This window comes from Gracilinanus agilis, chromosome 3 (assembly GCF_016433145.1).
Source record: "Gracilinanus agilis isolate LMUSP501 chromosome 3, AgileGrace, whole genome shotgun sequence".
NCBI classification, from domain to species: domain Eukaryota; kingdom Metazoa; phylum Chordata; class Mammalia; order Didelphimorphia; family Didelphidae; genus Gracilinanus; species Gracilinanus agilis.
In genome coordinates, this window is record NC_058132.1 from 344560698 (window position 1) to 344583635 (window position 22938).

General features: G+C 38.4%; 1 protein-coding gene across 1 annotated transcript in view; it reads left to right on the forward strand.

The window, feature by feature from the left end:
• The window catches only part of HGD (homogentisate 1,2-dioxygenase), an 85694-nt gene that overhangs the window by 38707 nt on the left and 24049 nt on the right, over positions 1–22938 (forward strand). The window contains exons 5-10 of the mRNA XM_044670071.1: positions 3406–3465; positions 5228–5319; positions 7232–7266; positions 11233–11312; positions 15532–15631; positions 20336–20460. Of these exons, the coding sequence (XP_044526006.1) occupies positions 3406–3465; positions 5228–5319; positions 7232–7266; positions 11233–11312; positions 15532–15631; positions 20336–20460 (492 nt within the window). The remainder of the gene's footprint in view (positions 1–3405; positions 3466–5227; positions 5320–7231; positions 7267–11232; positions 11313–15531; positions 15632–20335; positions 20461–22938) is intronic.

Consider the following 22938-nt stretch of genomic DNA (forward strand, 5'->3'; position numbering starts at 1 on the left):
TGCTGTGTAATTAGTTGAAGTCCTAGCTCCTTTGCCCTCTGGAATATCATATTCTAAGCCCTCCTTTCCTTTAACATAGAAGCTGCTAAATCTTGTCTTATTCTGACTGTGGTTCCATAATATTTTAATTGTTTCTTTTTGGCTGCTTGCAATATTTTCTCCTTGAGAGTTCTGGAATGTGGCCATAATATTACTAGGAATTATCCTTTTGGAATCTCTTTATGGAGGTGATCAGTGGATTTTTGAATTTCTATTTTACCCTCTGGTTACAGAATATTAGGGCAGTTTTCCTTGATAATTTCTTGATAATGTCCAAGCTCTTTAAAAAAAATCATAACTGTCAAGTAGTCCAATAATTTTTAAATGATCTCTCCTGGATTTATTTTCCACATTTTTCCACTATTTTTCCAATTAGATATTTTGTATTTTCTTCTATTTTTTCATTCTTTTGACTTTAATTATTTCTTGATATCTCATGGAGTCATTAACTTCCATTTGCCCAATTTGAATTTTTAAGACATGATTTTCTTGAGTGAGCTTTTATACCTTCTTTTCTATTTGGCCAATATTACTTTGTAAAGAGTTCTTTTTTCTCAGTGACTTGGTGTACCTCTTTTTCCATTTTGTCAATTCTACCTTCTAGGAAGTTCTTCTCTTCAGTCCATTTTTGTATGTCTTTTTCTATTTGGCCAATTCTGCTTTGTCTGATTGGGGAAGGTCATATAACCCCCACTTGCACTCTCCTTCCTGAAAATCTCTCTCTTGGAGGAAATGCCTTCAGTGACAGAGGATCACAAAGTATTGTTTGGGAAGTAGTCCCAATTTAAGAGTGCATTTACTTCCTCACAAGCTATTCCCTTTTTTTCCTTAAAGTCTTTTTCCCTTGCCTGAAAGCTGCCCTCTTAGAAATAAGGCTATTATATTGTAAGCTAGAAACCCTTATCTATATATCTGTTGTATTTATTCGCCTTCCCTAGGGAGCTAGGTGACGCAGTAAATTGAGTACTGGGCCAGGAGTCAGGAAAACTCATCTTCTTGGATTCAAATCTGGTCTCAGATACTTATTAGCTGTGTGACCCTTGGCAAATCAGTTAACATTGTATGCCTTAGTTTCCTTAGCTATAAAATGGGATGGAGAAGGAAATGGCAAAATAGTCTAGTATCTTCCCCAAGAAAACCCTAAATAGGGTCACATAGAGTTGGACACAATTGAACAATCACAAAATATGGTATAGTGGAACTACTATTGATCCTCTGATCTAAAGTCAGAGGACATTTGATTGAAATCCCAAGTCTGTCCCTTCTTTGGGGGGGGGGGAGGAGTTAAAATCTTAAATGCTTATTATGTTCCAGGCACCATGCTGAGTGCTAGATATACAAAGCAAAGCAAAAAAAAAAAATTGTTCCTTACCCTCAAGGAGCTCACGGTCTAATCAGAGAGACAACAAACAACTATGTAAAAAAGAGTAGATGGAAAGTAATCTCAAAGGGAAAGAACTAGCCATAGGGGAAGATAGGAAAGATTTCCTTCAGAAGGTGAGATTTGAGCTGTCATCATTTCCTTTGATTTAAAAAAGAAAAAAAACTTTACCAAAGTCTTATTCCTAAACTTTATCATGGAGTACAAATTTTCAAAGGCTATGACAAAAGAGAGTGAGTTATGACAGATCCCTCCAAAGGGAAAGTCTTCAAATCTGAGCCCATTGAAAGCCTTCATGCCTGCTAATCAAGGCTCATCCTAGCTAACTAGAGAGAGACTCATGACTTCTCCTAGTTGGTCACTGGGTGATGATTTTTTTTAGTCCTGTAACTCACAAACTTTCTCCTGAGGTATGGAGTGGGGAGAAAGGAAAGAGAGAGAAGGCTAGTTACTATTTGTGTGGGGAAGAATATCTACACCAATGAAATTATGTATCCTTGAAATACATTTAAAAATACATGTTTGATCTATATCATTCCCAAGCAAGCTATCATCACGTATGTATTAATTGCACCATATAAACCATACAATGTGAGAAGTACTAGAAACATGGAGATAAAAAAAATAATCCCATACTCTCAAGAAGTTTACATTCTTTCAAAGCATGTAAACATATGTATGCATTAAAAATAAAAAATATAGTTTTGGGTAGGGCAAGCACTAAAAGCCAGGAGTAGAGGGGATGAGGAATTCAACAACTGTTTAATTTAAATTCTTCATTTAATTATTTCCCAATTATGATAACCTTCTTTTTTGTTTGAAAAAATCAGGACTACCACATGACTGTGGGTAGGTGGTAGACTAATTACCAACCATATTCTCTCCACCTTTTTGACTCACTTTACGTAGCATGAAGTGACAGGGCATGAGCACCACCCGCTGTTCAGGACTAATGGAGACACTCTGAGCAGAGATTCTGGCCGCCAGGCCAATCTGAGCTGTTGTACAAGGGGAGCTGAGGCAGAAGGGTCACTCTAGAAGCAGATGGGCTCAGAGACCTTGGTGTTTATCGACCTCTGACAGCTATCACCTTGCTCTGTTAAACCAAATGCGGAGCTGATTAATAAATCATGAAGCCCTGGGCTGTTGGGCTGGCTGGCCCATCTGGCAGGGCCCCTAGCCTGCTGACATCTTCTGATTCTTTCAATTGTCTAATTAATAAGTTAAATATTGCCTAATTAACAAATCAAATATTGTCATGACTCAAATGAAACTGCCAGGTAGCCTAAGGGACAAATCCTAAGCTTGGAGAAGGAACTGAACGACAGGTTCTGTAACTTATAAAACCTTCTATCAATTTGCAGAATCACAAGGATGTCAGAACTGGAAGGGCCCTTAGAGATCTCTTAGTCCAACCTCTTCATTTTACAAATATGACTGAGCCTCAGAGAGGGCCACTGGCTTGCCCCCAGTCACCCAGACTTAATGCTTTTTTACTCCTTTGAAGTCATAATTCAGAACTATGAGGGCTGAAAGCAAAAGCAGCCCCAGGCAGCCACTGCAGTGTTGGGAGCCCACACAGAGCAGTTAGTGTGCCAGGAAGGGGAGCTGATTATAAATAGCATAAAAAATAGAATCAGTTGAAACTCCCTGATCTGCCTGAGCAGAATGTCAAAAAGAAAAGCACCAGCATCTGAAGGGGAAAGCAAGGGAACCAAGAGACACATTCTGCCACTTGGAGGAACAGAAGCCACTAGCTACCACACAAGTCATTCGAAAAATGGGTGGCTTGTTTTCCCTTTTTTTTTTTGGAATTGTGTTAGTGCCTCTGAAATAAAGTGACTAATAATGATCAGTTTCAAAATAACCGAATCATCAGCAGTCAGAGTTCCATGCTTCATCTTCCTTGGTGTAGACACCATTTATTAAAAACATTTAACTCACCTTAGTGAAATAATTCTCTTGCCTGTGCTTTTTTTTTCCAGTTTAGGTGGAAGCCATTTGAGATTCCAAAAGCATCCCAGAAAAAAATGGACTTTGTGAATGTAAGTCCCTATTCCTGCCCTCCTCTGCTCTTGCTCTGGTTCATTCATTCATTCATACATTCATTCATCCAACAAATATTTATTAATTATCTACCATATTCCAAGGGGTAGGAGGTGTGGGTTGACAATGTAAAGACAAAAAAAATAATAAATAGTCTGTACCCTTAAGGAATTTACATTCTGTTGGGGAAGATTCCTTCAGTAAATGAAAATTCAACCATTGGCAGGTTGGGTGCCAAGTAAGTTTAGCCTGACATGAAGGCAGTCACATTTTTGGTGGAATAGAGAATCATCAAAAGCATCCCTCTGACCCAAATATGGCCCTCACATGCCTGCCGCTGTGTTATGTATTCACCTTTAGCTGATGGTAACTGTTAAAATATACATCTTTTTTGAAAGAAAGTCACACATTCATCCTTTGCTTGCCACTAACACTTATCAATTCACGTTTATATTACTTATATTATTCCATTTTCCTTATGACTAATAAGGGCATTGAACTAGATCATCTCAACATCCCTTTTAGCTCTAAATCTTGTGATCCCATGATCCCTCATAGGGATTAGGGAATCATTTAGTCCAACCCCTCCTTATGCAAAAGAGGGAAAGGAGGTCTGGAGACCTGAAATTACCTACCTAGGATCACAAGGAGAAAGTTATAGAACACTGAAGTTGGACTGACCATTACCACAATGAGAACTTAGATTTATATGGTGCTTTAAGGTTTATGAAAGGCTTTTCCATGAATTAATTATTTCAGGGAAATTTAAGGATCATCAAATTCAATATTCACCCACTTCTGGAATTCCTTCTACAGCATTCCATTCTATAGCAATTCATTCAGTCTCTGATTCAATACTTGCAGGGATGGGGAGTTTTCTACATCAGTCCATCCCCATCTCAGTTCCCCAGGGCTTCCCACTGTAGAGCCTTGCTATAGGAATCAACCCTCCATGCTGCTTTCCTTGGCAGTAGTATAGATACTTCATACATAAGAGCCCTGTCTCAGGATTTAATCTATTTACAAATAGGAACCTGACAATGGAGTAAAATGAAGTTTGAGTAATATCACAAGGTCCCAACTGCTGAGGATATCTTATTCCTCAGATTATGTGTCACTATTCCTAGTCATCTTTTTTTAAAATCTGTCTTAGTTACAACTCCTAACACAGAAAGCAAATGAGATTAAATGGCTTGTTCAGGATCACATAGCTACGAAGTGTCTGAGGCCAGATTTGAACCAACGTCCTTCCAACTCTATCTGTTGTGCCACCTAGCTGCCAATCTTTTTCTAAAAGAATATGACATAATAGCGTGTGTTCAGTCATTTCTCTGTTTTGTCCTACTCTTCATGACCTATTTAGGATTTTCTTGGTGAAGATTATGGAGTGATTTGCCATTTCCTTCTCAAGTTCATTTTAGAGATGAAGAAACTGGGGCAAACTGGATGAAGTAACTTGCCCAAGATCACACAGCTAGGAAGTATCTCAGGATAGTTTTGAACTCGAAAGATGAGTCTTCCTGACTCCAGGCTGGGTGCTCTGTCCACTATATCACCCAGCTACCTATGACATAATAACTAGAGGTTAAAGAAGGAGTATGGATATCAGGCATCTTGGATTCTTCAGTCAGCTTTTGACAGCCTTTGCCTGTCTCAAAGTTCATACTAGTTGGACAATCCCTAATGCAAATGATTTGACATTTGCCATGAGTCCTGAATTTTAACCCGTCTTTCTTGGTGGGGGTGGCCTTTGTTCCCTAGGGCCTTCATACCTTGTGTGGAGCTGGAGATATTAAGTCCAACAATGGGATTGCCATTCACATTTTCACCTGTAATACGTCTATGGTTAACAGGTAAGCAACTCTAGTTCCCTGACATCTGTGCAATACCAGAGGATGTTCTTATACTAAGATTTCCAATCAGGACAGATCATTTAGTGGGTTACATGACTGACTGTAGCAAAAAGGGTTAAGTGACTTGCCTAGGGGTCACACAGCTAGTAAGTGACTGAGGCCAAATTTGAACTCAAGTCGTCTTGATGCCAGGCTCAGCACTCTTATCCACTGTGCCAACCAGCTGTCCCCAGAAGGGACCTTAGAGATCATCTAGAGCAAATTATTCTTTTTACAAATGAGGATACTGTGTCATGCTTGTCCTTGAGGATGACCAATTAAATAACCCAATTTGTCAACCAGTTACAAATCCCCTTAGGTGATAATAGTTGATTCTTATATACTGTTTTAAGCTTTAACATATCTTCCTCCAAAAAAAAAAAAACCCTCGAGGAAAGAAATACATATTGGGGGGGGGGGGGGGGGGGGTGGCTGGGTAGCTCAGTGGATTGAGAGCCAGGCCTAGAGACAGGAGGTCCTAGGTTCAAAACTGACCTCAGACACTTCCCAGCTGTGTGACCCTGGGCAAGTTACTTGACCCCCATTGCCTACCCTTGCCACTCTTCTGCCTTGGAGCCAATACACAGTATTGACTCCAAGATGGAAGGTAAGGGTTTAAAAAAAAAAAAGTACATATGGGTTTATTGTCTCTATTTTACAAATGATAAAGCTTCAGATAAGTCCCATTTTTGTGCATAGTCAGAATCTGGGCATGAATACAGGTGTATTGATTTTATCTATCCCATAATTCCCTACATAATCTTTATACCTCTCATTCTATAAGGCAGGCAGTCAGCACTCATTGTAAATCCTCTTCCCTAAGATCAGTGTTTATGATATTAACTTATTAAAAGTGATTCTCAATAAGAGGAAGGAAGGAAGGGAGGGAGGGATGAAAAAAAGAATTTTTGAAGGAACCTTACTTTATTCTCCTTCAGGCTCTAACAAATAGGCATTTTGGAAATAAAAATGATTTACTTTGAGAATATAGCTACACTGCTAGCAGTGTGCTCATATGTAAGTAAAGAATTGGCAAATGCTCTTAGATAATCCTATGGATTTATCCCCTCCCTCATTATTAGTGCCTGGAAAAAAACCCTGGTTCTTCTTCTCTTCTGCTTGTTTTATCAGAAGATATGGTCCTATCCTTTAAAGTTGCGTTTCCTAGAGGAAAAAAAAAAACGATCTGTGATTTTATAGGGTAGGAAACTCTCATTTAAGAACTCCTCCTATTAATGTAGATTAATGGAGGGGGCAGCTGGGTGGCTCAGTGGATTGAGAGCCAGGCCTAGAGATGGGAGGTCCTATACCTTCTAGCAGTATGACCCTGGGCAAGTCACTTAACCCCCATTGCCTAGCCCTTACCACTTTTCTGTCTTGGAACTAATGCATAGTATTGGTTCTAAGGTGGAAGGTAAAGGGGTTTTTTTTTGTTGTTTTTTTTTTTAAAAAGAGTATTGGAGTTGTCTGATGGCATGAAGAGAATAAATGATTTGCCCGAGGTCATAAAACTAGTTTGTGTCAGAGACAGGCATTGCATTCAGTTCTTCTTGACAATGAGGGCAGCTTTTTATTTAATATGCCATGTTTGCTATATTTAGAGTCATAGAGTTATTTTAGAACTAGAAGGGGTTTTATAGGTCATCTAGTAAACTTCCACCCCTATTTCACAGATAAGTCAACTGAGACCCAAAAAGAGGAAGTGATTTGTTGAAGATCTCATAGGTACAACAAGGTGGCAGAACTAAGACTAGAACCTAGAATCTCTGACTCCAAATCTCCTTTGGTTTCTGGAGCACCATATTGCCCCTTATTGTGCTTTTATGTGGCTGATATTGAACTTCTCAAAAACTGTTTTCTACCTTCTTTCCAGATGCTTTTACAATTCAGATGGTGATTTCTTGATTGGTGAGTAATGAAGAGTTCCTTTTCTGTTGTTCTTTAGTGGTCTCTAGCCACAAATTGTTGTTTCTGTTTCCTAGTACTTCATAAATAACTCCTTTCCTGCACTCTCAAATTTTCCAACTGTTTATCTTTTTAGTCAACTGAAGCCTGAAGTCCATTAATGGTCCAGAAAAGATGGTTGATGCTTCTCAACAAATCCATCTTATATTTCCTTTTGATGTATGTGTCTTCCCTTCTGGGCTCTGCCATTCTTTCACAGGAGACCTAGCTCAGGAAATCAGTGCAATGCATGGATGGATAAGAAGTCATGAAGGAAAAAATCAAGATATGATAAACTCTTGAGTACAACAGTACAATTTAACTTGAGCACTACCCAGGAAAAGATGGGACAATAAGGGGTGGAATTTCTGCATATTATATGCATATATATGCATGTGTATTTATACATACAAATATATACATGATTTGTATACACACACACATATATATGCAATCACCTGAATGATTATATACATCTGAATTTGACTTTTAGACAATTTAAAACAAATCTTTTTTTCTTAGTAGACAGGATCTCTAAGGTTTCCTTCCTTCCTTCCTTCTTTCTTTCTTTCTTTCCTTCCTTCCTTCTTTCCTTCCTTCCTTCCTTCCTTCCTTCCTTCCTTCTTTTAAACCCTTGCCTTCTGCCCTTTTAACAACTATAAGACAGAATGACAAGAGTTAGACACATGGAATAAAATTACTTACCCAGGGCCACAAAGTTAGGAAGTGACTGAGGCCAAATTTGAATCCAGGTCCTCCCAACTTCAGGCCCAGAACTCTATAGATTGTGCCACCTAGCTGCCACCTCTAAGGTTTTCTTTCAACAACTAGGCATTAGAACAGAAAGGGGCCTTAGGGAATCATGCTCAGTCCCTTCATTTTATAAATGGGGAAATCAAGGCTCAAAGATCTTAACTGACTACCAAGGTCACATAGAACTAGGATCAGAATTTGAACCCAAATCCTTTGACTTCCAAATTCATTGCTTTTCACCACTACACTAAGGGTTTTGGTATTTTTGTAAAGATCTCTCCAATTATACTCCCTGTTTTTCCTGCCCAAAAGTCGTGACTTCTTCCTCCAGCCTGTTTCGATCAATATGCTGTATCATGCCTTTATTTTTAGCTATTTTGGACTTGATAGACACCACAAACATGAACTTTCCCAAATAAAAAGGTTAAAAAAAAGAGGATTGCTGATCTCCACTATACCAGCTTGTTTCCTCTTTTTTATAGTATGCTATGAATTTACCACATTAGTAGGTTCATCTGTTTCAAAGACTCCTTATCTTGCCATCTATGGGCTTATTAGAGGAGTCAAGGTGAGTAACAATAGACCCAATTTATGAACGATTTGCCTGCCGACCAATAGTCTTAGAGAATTCCAAACCTTATTTTATTCATATATCATGAATGAAGTCTTCTGGTGGAATTCTCTTTGATCTCATGGTAGTGCTGGAGTTCTTTCTGGTTTTCTTCTCTTTTTTTAGACCCTTACTTTCTGTCTTAGTAACAATTCCTGGACAGAAAGGAAGCAAGTCTAGGAAAACAGGATTAAGTGACTTGCCCAGGGTCACATAGCTAGGAAGTATTTGAGACCAAATTTAAGCCCAGGTCCCCCCAACTTCAGGCCTGGCATTCAATCCACTGTGCTACCTGGTTGCCCCTTGGTTTTCTTTCAGTGAGTAGAATTTGCCATCCTCTCCCTTCCATATTTGAATTGAAGGTTGTTCTTCATGAATGGTCTAGATCAGTGATGGTGAACTTTTTTAGAGACCAAGTGCCCAAATTGCAACCCTTACACCACATGTGAGCCCCCCCTACCCTCCAGACACCCACCTTATTCCAGACAGGGGATTGAGGAAGTGCTCCCATTGGGCTGCTAGGCAAAGGGGCAGGTGATGAGAGAAATGTCCTCAGGTGCACGTGGAGAAGGGGAAGGGAGCAGCCCCCTCTGGCACATTCCAGCACGTGTTCCATAGGTTCACCAACAAAATAACTCTCCAATCAATAGATATTTATTAGGTACCTATTTTTTGGCAAGGACTGGAAATACAAAGAAATAAAAAATGGTCTCTGTCTACAAAGAGCTTAGATTATAGTGTGTGTGTGTGGGGAGGAGGGGGAGCAAGTAAATGATTAGGTACATACTTGTAATTCAGTTGTTTCAGTCATATCTGACTCTTTACAATACTATTTGAGTTGTTCTTTGCAAAGACATTGGCATGGTTTGCCATTTCCTTTTTCAGCTCATTTTACAGATGAGGAACCTGAGACAAATGGAGTTAAGCGACTTGGCTAGGGTCACACAGCTAGTACATATCCAAGGCTAGATTTGAACTCATAAAGATGAGTAGACCTAGTGCTCTGTCTACCATACCAACTAGCTGCCTTTAAGTATATACCAGATATATACAAAGTCAGTGGAAGTCACCTTTGAGAGGAAGGATACTATAGCATCTTTGGAGATGGGGAAAAGCTTCCTCCAAAGGTGATACTTGAACTAAATCTAAGCCAGAGTTCCTAAGGTGAGAAGACAGAACACACTAGGCATGGGGCATAATTAGCACCAAGACTTAAAGATGGAATGTTATCAGTGAGGAACAGTAAGTAGGCCATTGTTATTGAATCATAGAGTATGGGGTAGAAGTGTATATAAGGAGCCTGGAAAGGTAGCCAAGGGCCAGTTTGTGAAGGACATTAAATGATAAACAGAAGAATTTGATCCTGGAGGAATAGGGAGCTACTAGAGTTTACTGAGTAAGGTGATGACATGACCAGGCTTTCACATTAGGCAAAAATCATTTTGGCAGCTATGTGGAGAATGGAGAGAGACTTGGAGAAGGGAGACTGGTTAGAAGGCTTTTGCAACAGACCAGATAAGAGGTGATGAAGACTTGAACTAGAGTGATGGCTGTGTGAGTAGCTAGAAGGGAACTTAGACCAGAGATGGAGGGAAGGTAGAAATGACAAGATTTGGAAGCCAATTGCATAAGTGGGATGAGAGAGGAGTTTAGGATGACCCTAAAGTTTCAAACCTAGATGACTTGCTCCAGGAAAGATATCCTCTGCCAATCAGATTAGCCTTGGAAGCAATCCCAGCAGAAGAATTGTGAGCCAAGTCATTGCCATAACGTTTGCTATAGCTGACCTCTTTAGATTTGGACCTAAGCCATTCTGAATTAGAGCACTCCTGTGTCAGGTACTCCAAAGTCTGAATTATACTGGTGAATTCTCTACTGGTTCAAAGAGTCCTTCTAATGCCCAGCATTGAAGGGAGGACAGATTAGAGATGGGCTTGGGGCAGATGAGGAGTCGGTAAAGAACAATGCAAGACCAAACCTCTGTCCTTGTTTGTGGCAAATCAAATTCTTAGGAAACTTATTAGACGTCCCCTGAATTTACAGGTTCAGACATAATCCAAGACAACATCTCCAGGACTACCCCAAATGGGAATTATCTCCACTGCAGTGGATAAAGTAATGTATGTGAACTCAGGAAGAGCTGAGCTCAAATCCTACCTCAGATTTATTACCCATTTGACAATAAACTATGCAAGTCATTTAGCTTCCATGAGCCTCATTTCCCCCCATCTACAAAATGGGTATAATAATAACACTTACTTCATAGGGTTACTGTAGGGAACAAATAAATGTCAGCTTTATCCTTCACTCTCCTTCTTTCCTCACCCTTCCACTGCCAATAACTAAACTTCAAGATAAACTGTACCCAAGAATTTCCAAGAATGTACTTAGTATTGCTGGAAGGCTGTTCAGTTCATTTCTTTGACTGGGTGTCAGCCTGCAGGGCTCTGAATCTAACACCTTTTATCAAAAAGAGGTTCACCCTTAAGCCTAGCTCTGTTTTCTGTGTTTGCAGAGATTGAAGGATCTCTCGCTTCTTGGAATCCTAAATGTGTCTTTCTCTTTAGTTCCACAGCTAGGGAAGCTTCTCATTTACACTGAGTTTGGGAAGATGCTGGTGGAGCCCAATGAGATCTGTGTCATTCAGGTAAAGAAAATATCTTTCCTTTCCAGCCCAACCCATCCCCCCCCATCTGGTTTAGGTTAAATTCAGCAGAAGCAAGGAGACATTTGGATAAAGCAATTAATTAATCAAAAAATTTTATAAAGTACTAACTATGGGGGCAGCTGGGTAGTTCAGTGGATTGAAAGCCAGACCTGGAGATGAAAGGTCCCAGGCTCAAATCTTACCTCAGACACTTCCCAGCTGTGTGTCCCTGAGCAAGTCACTTAACACCCATTGCCTAGCCCTTACTGCTCTCTCATTCTTCTGCCTTGGAACCAATACGTAGTATTGATTCTAAGGTGGAAGGGAAAGGAAGGAAGGAAGGAAGGAAGGAAGAAACTATGTGCCAGACAGTGTGCTAAGCACTATGGATACAAAAAGAGACAAAAGACAGTCCCTGCCTTCAAAGAGTTTACAACCTACTAGGGGAGAGAACATGCAAACACATATTTACAGAGTAAGCTACATGTAGGAAATAATTACCAGATGGAAGGCACTGGAATTAAGTGGAGTTGGGGACAATCCAAAGATCCTTTGGAAAGTGGGATTTGCTAACTGAAAGGAAGCCAGGGAGTCTTAGAGCAGAGAAGAATAGGGAGAATAGTCAAGGAATGTGGGACAGTCAAAGGAAATGCCTAGATTCAAGAATACTAAGAAGTCCTTGTCACTGGACTGAAAATACACGTTGGGGAATAAAGTGGAAGATCAGAAAGGTAGCAGAGGACTAGGTTAGGAAGGGCTTTGAATGCCAAACAGAGCATTTTGTATTTGCTCCTAGAGGCAATAGAAACCACTGGAAGTCTGTTGAGTAGGAATGTGGCATCACTTCCGTGGCTTATGATGGATTGGAGTGAGGAGAGACTTGAAAGTGGCCGAGCCACGAGAAGGCTATTATCATGGTCTGCTCATGAGTTGACGAGGGATCCTAAGCATTTACTGGGATTTTTTAAAACCCTGACCTTCTTATTAGAATTGATCCTTAATATACAAAATATAATATACTATAATAAATATATATGTGTATAAATATGAGATATACATATTTATCTCCATGGATATATATATATACATGTATGTAAATAGTCTAAATCTCATATACATACACATATATACTTAGTATAGTGTACTATACTTCATATACTATCTATCTGTCTCTATAATGCGTGTGTGTGTGTGTGTGTGTGTGTGTCCTGGAGTTCTATCCACTGTGCTACCTACTTGCTCTCCATTTACTAGTGTATCAAAGGTTCGACACCAACTCTGGGAGCTGGAGAGAAGGACTGAGAGATGCCGAAAAGTCTATGGGCCAACAGGGCCAGCTCCTTCCAGCCTCCAGCTTGATTTGTTATTGTTATAAGTCTGATATTCTAAAATCGTTTGCTCCACCTTCTGCTCCTGACTCTCCAATCTTTTCCACTTCTCCCAAACAGTTTTTCAGAGCCCTTTTATATTTTGTCTTCTCCCGACTCCATCCACCTTAGCTTCTTGAGGGCAGGGACTTTATCTGTGTTTGGATTCATAACTGCTAATTAGAAAAGACTTAATAAATATTTGTTTTTAATTTTTTCCTGTAAACCTTACCTTCTGTCTTAAAATCAATAAAAGGTATCAGTTCCAAGACAGAACAGTAAGTCACTTGCCCAGGGTCACATAGCTAGGAGTTGTCTGAAGTCAGATCTAAACTCAGGACCTCCTATCTCTAGATGTGATCCTCTATCCATTGAGCCATCTTTGCTGTCCCTCACTTAATAAATGTTTTTATCAATCTATCAAACAGTAAGCATTTACTTTCTCTCCCCATCACCTCCTATCCTTATTGAGGAAGAAAAAAAAAATTTTGATTTTTGACACATATGCATATACAAGCACAACTCCCACAGCTTCATTTCAAAATAGGATAGAACCACAAAACAAAATTCTTTCCATTGATGAGTAGTTACTTTAAGACACTACAGGAGGGTCAGCTGGGTGGCTCAGTGGACAGAGTGCCAGGCCTAGAGATGGGAGGTTCTGGGTTTCAATTTGACCTCAGACACTTCCTAGCTGGGTGACCCTGGCAAGTCACTTAACTTTAGTTGACTATCCCTTACTGCTCTTTCCTAGAACCAATAACTTAGTATTGAGTCTAAGACAGAATGTAAGAGATTTTTTTATTTAAAAACAAAACACTATAGAGAAAAATACAGGCGCAAACAAACCAAAGGAGAAAGTTATAGGGTTTACAGAAATCTAATCCATCTAATACAGACAATATAATTAGTTATATGGAATTAAGCTTGTTCTGCCCTAATTGGTTGCTCCTCTTTAGCTCCTCCTTAATTCCTTTCCAACTCATTCTCCTCAAACTCCCAATCTTCTTGATTTTGTCCAAGTTGGTTAACTTGATCAATCTAGGCAAGATTATAGGTCTAAATCTTGGTAGCATAGCTTTTCCTTTTTTAAAAAAATAAATCCTTACATTCTGTCTTAGAATTGACTCCAAGGCACAAGAGTGGTGAAGGCTAGGCAACTGGGGTTGAGTGACTTGCCCAGGGTCACACAGCTAGAAATTATCTAAAGTCAGATTTGAACTCAGGATGTCTCAACTTTAGTCCTGATTTTCTGTCCTCTGAGCTACCTACTATACCTGATTCACCCTCAACTTAGCAAAATTGTTAAATGTTTCAGTCCTTTTAAAGTTTATTTCCCAGGGGCACCTGGGTGGCTCAGTGGATTGAGAGCCAGCCCTGAAGATGGGAAGTCCTGGATTCAAATTTGGCAAGTCACTTAACCCCCACTGCCTAGCCCTTACCCACTCTTCTGCCTTGGAGCCAATACACAGTATTGACTCCAAGACAGAAGTTAAGGGTTTTTTTAAAAAATAAAATAAAATAAAGTTTATTTCCCTACCAAAATTCTAGCTATAAATTCACCAGAACCCTATTAGTCATCTCTTCCTCTTGTCACATTGATTATTTCTTCTGACAACTTTCAGCAGTCTTCCTTATGCTAGGTTATCTGGAGAATTCCACAGTTCTGACCATAAAAGCCATAGAATATAATGGCTGGAAAGAACCTTAGAGACTATCTGGTCTAAGCCCTTCATTTTACAGAGGAGAAAACTGAGATTCAGAGAGGGATAAAGTTTTGTATTTTGATTCAAACCTCATTGAATCCAGCCTGAAGAAGTTGTCTTGGCTTCACCTAGGCCGGGCAGAGAATGGACTAGAGTTGAGATTCAATTAATCCGAACAAGCATTTTTTGAAAAGTTCTCCTGTGTGTCAGGCACTGGACTAGGTGCTGGGGATACAAAGACAAAATGCAAAGCCTTTGTCCACATAGACTATAGTGAGGTGGTTGGAAACAATATGTGCGTAGGAAATTCCATACAAAATATATTCACAGGAAATGTCTAATAGGAAAGGCAAGTTAACAATAGAATAGAATAGGGGTTCTAAAGGGTTCAATGGAAGTTTAGGACAGAGTTGGATCATGATACCAGAAAGATGGGGCTGGCGTTAATGGGATGAGGCACCAGAGAATGGTAGCCTGGAACTGGAGCTTTGGCCAGGGTGGCCCAAGACTCAGAATCCCAGATATCCTTAGTAGAGCCATAGGGGAGTAGATTGTCACTTACTTTACAGTAGCCATGGTGATGTTGGCTTGATTATCTCTCCCTGAGCAAGAAATGGAAAAGGAAGAAGGGGATGCAATGGAGGTGATACACTCTATGGCATGGGAGATAGTGAGTCCGTGGGACTGCTTAATAATCAAGACAGGGCTTGGGGATTGGTTGTTTTTTGGTTTTTTTAACTCTTATCTTCTGCCTTAATATGAATTCCAAGAAAGAAATGCAATAAGGGTTTGGTAGGTGGGTTAAAAGATTTGCATAGAGTCATACCCCTAGGAAGTATCTGAGGCCATATGTGAACTAGGACCTCTTGATACCAGAGCTGGCACTCTATTCACTGTGCTATCTAGCTGCCCTGAATGAGCTGGTTATCGAGGGGTGAGGTATATTTGAGGTGTTTCCTCTACAATCCTCTTATCCTAAGATTGTCTGGAAATACAAGTATGATCACAAATTCAGTTCATGACTAAGCTGAGGGCCTATTTGATAAACATGACCTTTGATTTTTTAATTTGGGGGCTGTTGGAGGTCTCTTTGTCAAAGTGGATATGATTTTTATAGGCAATCCTAATGTCTGCTTCCTTTTCCAGAGAGGAATGAGGTTCAGTGTGGATATATTTGAGGAGACCAGAGGCTACATCCTAGAGGTCTATGGAGTCCACTTTGAGTTGCCTGACCTGGGACCTATTGGTAAAGACTTATTTCATATCTCTAAATATCACTCAATGGGGTCTTAAGAATAATAGGAAAACTATATACCCTTTACCGCTCACTTCTTAATTTAAATTCCCATTTCCCTTATTCTTCCCTAGAATATAGGTTCTTTATGTTCAACTACTACATACAATGCCTGGAGTGGTATTAGAGGATAAAGAAATAGATGCTTGACATGAGAATTCATTGCTATAAGGCTTGGTATAGGACTAGAATAGATTTGAGCTATATATATATATATATATATATATGTATATACATTTATGTATGCATATGTACGTATTTGTATTCTTATCTGACAGCATGATATAGTAGATAGAGAAACAGCCTTGAATCCATGAAGACTCAAGTTCAAGTTTTGCCTTTAACACACACACAATGGCTTTGTAACATTGGGCATGTTATTTAACCTTGCAATGCGTCAGGCAACTCTTCAAAGCTCTAAGTTGTAAAAAGGTGCCAACCTGCATTAGGAGAGGGAGCTTCTTCATATGAGCATTCGCTGTAACAGTGATGGCAAAACTTTTAGAGATTGTGTGTCATACCATGAGTTCAAATATGATCTCATACTCTTCCTAGCTGTATGATCCTGGGCAAGTCACTTAACCCCCCATTGCCTAGCCCTTACCACTCTTCTGCCTTGGAATAAATACTTAGTATTGATTCTAAGATGGAAGGTAAAGTTTGTTTGTTTTTTTTAATTCAATTCAGAAACAAAAAGTTCTGCAAACCATCAAGAGAAAAAAAACCTTCAAATACATAGGAAAGAAAATTTGAAGGATTAAAAATTATTCTGTACCTACTAGAAAGAGGATGAAGGATGGACTAATATATCCTGAAGAGCTTTGGATCAGCCTGGGATGGTCTATCTCTGAGCTTAAATGTGCAAATCTGAGCTTAAATATACAGGACAAAAGATGGACATTCAATAATAGAGAAGAATTTGAAACATTTTTAGAAGTGAACTGAACATTTTTAGAACTGAAGAGATTATTTGCTTATCAAAAACCCTAGGCATCAGAGTGGCAGAAAGAGTAAATAAATTCAGACAGCAACAGTGACAATAAAAAGACTAGGAAGAGATTTCTTTCTAAATGCACACAAGGAGACAGGGGTGAAGGCAGAAATCTGGAAGAGGCAAAGATGAAGAGGTGAATAGATGGAACTTATTGAAAAATCTGGTGACACCTTGCCTACAAGTTAATGTTTGTTTTGTGGGACTACATTGCAACCTGGGAAAACATATGAAAGGAGGAGAGTAGAACAAGGGAATATAGAAGAGTGAGTGATGCAATGGTTTCTAATCAAGAGCTAGTTGGGAGGGAAAAGTGACCTTTGTGGTCTCAGAGGAGAGAGGCAAGGAAGAAACGAGTAAAAATGAAAAAATGGGGAAAGGAAAGATTTCTTATTTTGGAGGTGGGAGAAGTTTCCACTGATGAATGCTACTACTGGTGAAGAGAGATGAGGATCTTATACTGGATGAGGCTTCTGGGATTTGAAGCCTGAAAAGCTACTTGTCCTAGAAGGTGAGGCAGAGTTGGAAGCCCTGAGAGAAACTGGCAACTGGAGGAGCAGAAGATCACTGATGCAGGGAGGAGATTTCTAGGAAAATGTTGGAGAAAAAAGTCAAAAAGAGAAAGTATAGATCATTGCAGGGGTGGGGAAGGGAGTCCCAATATGAGGCAGTATACATGATGACACCTATTAAAACTGACATTGCTCTGAGAATGAGGAATTATGGGAAAAGGGAATCCTTGGGGTAAACTCTACAAGGCAATAGCAAAAAGAACCGAGAGAGAGCTAGAATGAATACCTTGGAGTCTTTGATTATATGAAACAAACAGGATGTGTTATTTGGAATTTGGGGGGTTCTTTTGAGGGTTATTTGGGGTTCATTTGAGTTTTAAATATTTAAATATATGACATAAACTTCCTGGGGATGTTTAGGGGACTTGGAAACTACATTTCCCATGATTCCTCTTGTAATACAGGTAGACAGGAAGTAGAGAACAGTATAAGACTCCTGATGTCATTAGTGGAGGGCTCTTTCCTATGAGGCAGCCAGGTGGGCAGGAGGTAATGGTGGGCGATTTGAATTAGATCTTAGCAGGCATGAGTCTTTCTTTATTTTACCAACATGGCTTTAATTAAAATATTAATACTTCTATCTATATCCATCTATAACTACTTTAATCGTAACAAGGAAAAGAAAGTGGCCAATGAAGAGAGTGAGAAAAATTCTTTTTGGAAAGGGGTGCACAAAATAAAAAATTAAAAACTAAAGGATACAAATCTGGCCTCAGACACTTCCCAGCTGTGTGACCCTGGGCAAGTCACTTGACCCCCATTGCCTACCCTTACCACTCTTCTGCCTTGGAGCCAATACACAGTATTGACTCCAAGACGGAAGGTAAGGGTTTAAAAAAACAAAAACCAAAAAACTAAAGGATAGGTCTAATTGAAGGGGAAAGGAAGGAGGATTTATTTGAATAACTGAGAGGAAAAAAGTAGGACAAGAAATATGTAACCAAATAAAAGTAGCATAGAGGAACTAATAACCAAAAACTTGAAAGAGGGAATAAATGAGAATCAGGGATGGAGGAGGAGAAGAGAACCAGTGGGAATAGGACCACCTTTAAAAAAATAGGACATGATATTGTATTTATAGCAAGAGGGAAAAATTATAACAAAAAAATTTAAGAGAGACAGGGAAACACAAATCTATCGCTTATGAGTATGGTTTAAATTATCCAATAAAACAAAAAAGAGGGACAGATTGCATAATAAAACAAAACTCTATGATCTGTCACTTATAAGAAATACATTTAAAAAATAAAGACACACAAAATGAAACAGGGAATGGAGAAAATTTTTTACTCTGCATCAAGTGAATCCATAAAAGCAGGAGTTGCTATCATTCTATTAGACAAAGCAAAAACATCCATTCCAAAAAAATAAAAGGAGATAAACAAGAAAACTATAATATGCTGAAAGGAACTAGAAATAATAAACCGATATCCTTAATAAACTTATATGCTTCAAATGCCTTAGCATCCAGATTCATAAAGGAATCTGATCTTTAAAAAGACATAGAAAGTAACTGAATAATAACAAGAGTCTTCAATTTCCCTCTATAAGTTTGGTATAAGTCTAACAAAAAGATAAACAAAAGGGAAAATATGGAACTGAACAAATCTCTGGAGAAACTAGTTAATAGACTTAAGGATTCTTCTAAATGGCATAGCAAAAGAATATACATATATCTCTGCACCACATGGAAAGCTGTCTGACAAAAATTAAGATTAGACCAACAGCTTGTACCACACCCTGAATCACATTCCAAATGGACACATGACCTTAATATTTAAAATAATATAATTTTTAAAATTAGAAAAGAAAATAGATCATATAGCTCTCACAGTTATGAGTTAGGGATGTATTCCTAACCAAATAAAAGATTGAAGCAGTTACCAAAGATAAAAGAGATAACTGCAAGCTTCTTCACAGGTAACATTAATGGGTTTAGGACAAAGAGAAAAGTGGTTAAATGAGAAAAGAAAATCTCTGTATCAAATTTCTCTGATAAGAGTTTGGTATTGAAGATATGTAAACAATTAATAAAAACTACTGAGTCATTCTCCATTAAATAAATGGACTAAGCAAATAATCCTCAAAAGAACTGCAAAGTATTCACAACCATGTGGGAAAAAAATCTCCAAATCACAAATAGGAGAAATACAAAGCAAAACAACATTGAGGTTTTATGAGACACTGAAAACTGACAAAAATGACCAAAAATGGTAATAGTCAATGATGAAGAGGTCATGGGAAGATAAACACACTAGTACATCGTCAGTGGAGTTGTGAATGGTACAATTAATTTTGAAATGTTAGAAATTTTCCATAACATGTAAGTAAAATGTTCATATTATTTGAACCAGAGATTCCATTATGGCCATTATAGGGCTTATACCCTGAGAAAAGTAAAGTAAAAAAGAACAAAGTCTCCATATACTCCAAAATATTTATAGCAGCACTTTTTGTAATAGCTAAGAATTGGAAACAAAGTTAATGCTCATCAAAAGGGGAATGTCCAAACAAATTTTGGTGCATTCATGTAATGGAATACTACTGTGCTATAAGAAATGATATGTATGAGGAATACAGAAAAACATGGGAATATCTATATGAATTGATAAAGAGTGAAATAAGCATGGCCAAGAATACAAGGTATACAGTAACTACAACCATATAAATTGAAAGAAAAACAAACGAAACACCAAAAAATCAAAAGTAAATGTAACAAAATTATAAAGATCAAGAGGAATGTTAATACCCCTACCCATTCCTTGTTGGAGATGGGAGGTCCACAGGTATTACACATTTCGCATATTTTTGGACATTTTCAATATATTGATCAGTAGGACCAACTTTATTTTTTCTCTAAAAAAATTACTAGTTGTCATATAGGATGACTCTTGGGTAGGAAAAAGGAAAAGATTCATTGGCTAATATGGCAATATAAGAAACAGAAAATAATAATAATCTATTTTAAATATATAAAATAGTAAATGCAATAAAATATTTAAAACATAAAATAATTTTAAAGTAACCTTCTACTCAAGGAAACATCTAGATGAAATTTAAGATGTAACTGCTATTTGTCTCTTTCCATTTCAGGAGCCAATGGCCTGGCTAACCCTAGAGATTTCCTGGTACCTGTTGCCTGGTATGAAGATCGTCAGGTGCCAGGTGGTTACACTGTGATTAATAAGTACCAGGGCAAGCTTTTTGCTTCCAAACAGGTAATGAGAATTATCTCCCCCAGAAGCAAAGTAATTCTAGCACTCTCAATGTCTGTGAACATAGCAGGAAACATAACATATAGATGAGGTACTAAGTCATATAACTGAGAAAAATTTTGAATCGTCCCCTTGCGGATGAAGCATTTGGCCTGGGATCTCCAAAGATTTGACTTCTGATTCAGGCTTTGCAATCAACTCACTCTGTGGTATTACATAAAAACACTGTATCTCTGAGGTCTCAGTCTTGGATGAGAAGGCTTTATTTACAGTTACAGCTTTGGGGCACCACTTGTTCTAAAATTCCATTACATTATGGTACTAAGGGCACATTTTGAGAACCCACACATAACATTCTGTATTGTTCTGTGAATCAGAACACCTGAATACATTTAGCAAAATACTCTTACAGTCAACTAATGGCTAGCTCTACTGTTGAGAAGAGCATCACATATAATACAGAGTTGTATACCCTTAAAAGAGTTTATGTTTAAATTTGGGGTTCATAATATGCTTTTTAATAACACATTAGTCTTCTTAATTACACTTTACCAAGGCTAATGCTATTGTGACATTTTCTCCTGGAGTGACAGATGGGGAAAATGACTCAGAAAAAAATGATGTGATAGGTATAAACCAGGGACTTAAAATTAGCATCCAAGATGCTGTAGAATATAAACTCCTTGAGGGCAAGGACTATCTTAAAAAAAAAAAAAAAGAAAAAAAAACAGGCAGAAGAACAGTAAGAGCTAGAGAATGGGAGTTAAGGGACTTGCCCAGGGTCACAAAACTAGGAAGTGTCCCAGATCAGATTTGAACTGAAGACCTCCCATCTCCAGGAGGGACTGACTTAATGTTATACTTGTATTTTCAGTATCCCACATTACCCAATATATAGTATGTACTTAATACTGTTGATTGATAACTCCCATTTATATGGTGTGCTTTGAGAGGCAATGTGGTAAAGAGGATTGGAAGCTGTCATGAAGGGCTGAGATTGACTCCTAGGACTGCACTGTGTCCAAGGGCAAATCATTTACCCTCTTAGTGATGTCTGATTCTTCGTGGAGAGCTCCCGAACCTGAAGAAATCACAGGTCCAGTGATATCTATATCAAATTGATTTTGATATCTATATCAATCATCTCTACATATCTATATGTATCAATCATATCTCTATATGTCTATCTCTATCATCTATTTATCCATATAGCTATAATTCTATCCTATGTCTATTGCTTTCACTTTATCCATATAGCTATAGCACTTTCTATCATATCTCTGTCTATTGATTGTATATCTATAGCTATCATTTGTCTATCTCTTTATCTCTGCCTATATTTCTATCATATTTCTATATCTCTATCTCTCTAATAACTATAGCTTTATTTCTCTATCTCTATACACCTATCTGTATTGCATATACTGTCGTATAAACTAAATTAATAATTAGTATGAATATAAGTAAAACATATCCGTGAATCAGGTCCAGATATATATGCTACATTAGTAATGAATAAACAATTATAACAATGTGAGCAATAATAATATATAACAGGCCTATGACTTTAAAATTTGCAAAGCATTTTCTTCTTAGAGGACTTGTCACAAAACTAGTATGAGTCTAAGGTGGGATTCAAAGTCACTTGCCTTTGCATTGAATCCTAAATTTACAAAAGGCATTGTTTTACTTGGTCTTTACAATAAATGTTCATTGTGGGTAGCATAAATATTATTGTACCTATTTTACAGATAAGGAAACTGAAATTTGGACAAGTAAATGACCCCAAAGTTCTGAGTGAGAAAGTAGTGTAGCCAGGAGTCAAAGCCAGGAGTTCTGATCTCAAGGTCACTTAACTGGCTCTACCACAGTATCTCCCACATATATCATGAATTGAAACCCCAGCATTTTACAGACACTTAGCTGCCCTATGTGTTTCTCACAGTGCAGGAACCAGAGCCTTAGTGGTAAACTACTCTCCCAGTGAGGAAAAACTCAGGTAGCTATCATTGTCTTTTCCTTTGCTGTATTTTCAACTCCAGATAAATTCCATTACTACCAGTTCATCTGGTCTCCAAAGGTGAACTATCCTATCCTGAGTGATGTGGTGAAAATCACTTTTATTCTTAGTTCAAGGGGGAACAGTATTGGAGATTTTTGAAAGCAAATTTAAATTTAGAAATTAATAATACTCCCTGTGAGACACAGAAGTAGAAGAAGGAGGGAAAGGGGAAAGAAAAGGGAGACGGAAGAGAAGAGAGAAAGAAAAGAGGAGAGAGAAACTGGGAGAGACACAGAGAAAAAAGAGATGAAGACAGACAGAGGGAAAGTGAGAGACAAAGAGACGGGGAAGAAAGAGACAGAAATGAGGAGGAAGAAGAAGAGGAGGAGAAAGAAGAAGAGAAGGAGGAGGAGGAGGAGGAGAAGGAGAAGAAGGAGGAGGAGGAGGAGGAGAAGGAGAAGGAGGAGGAGGAGGAGGAG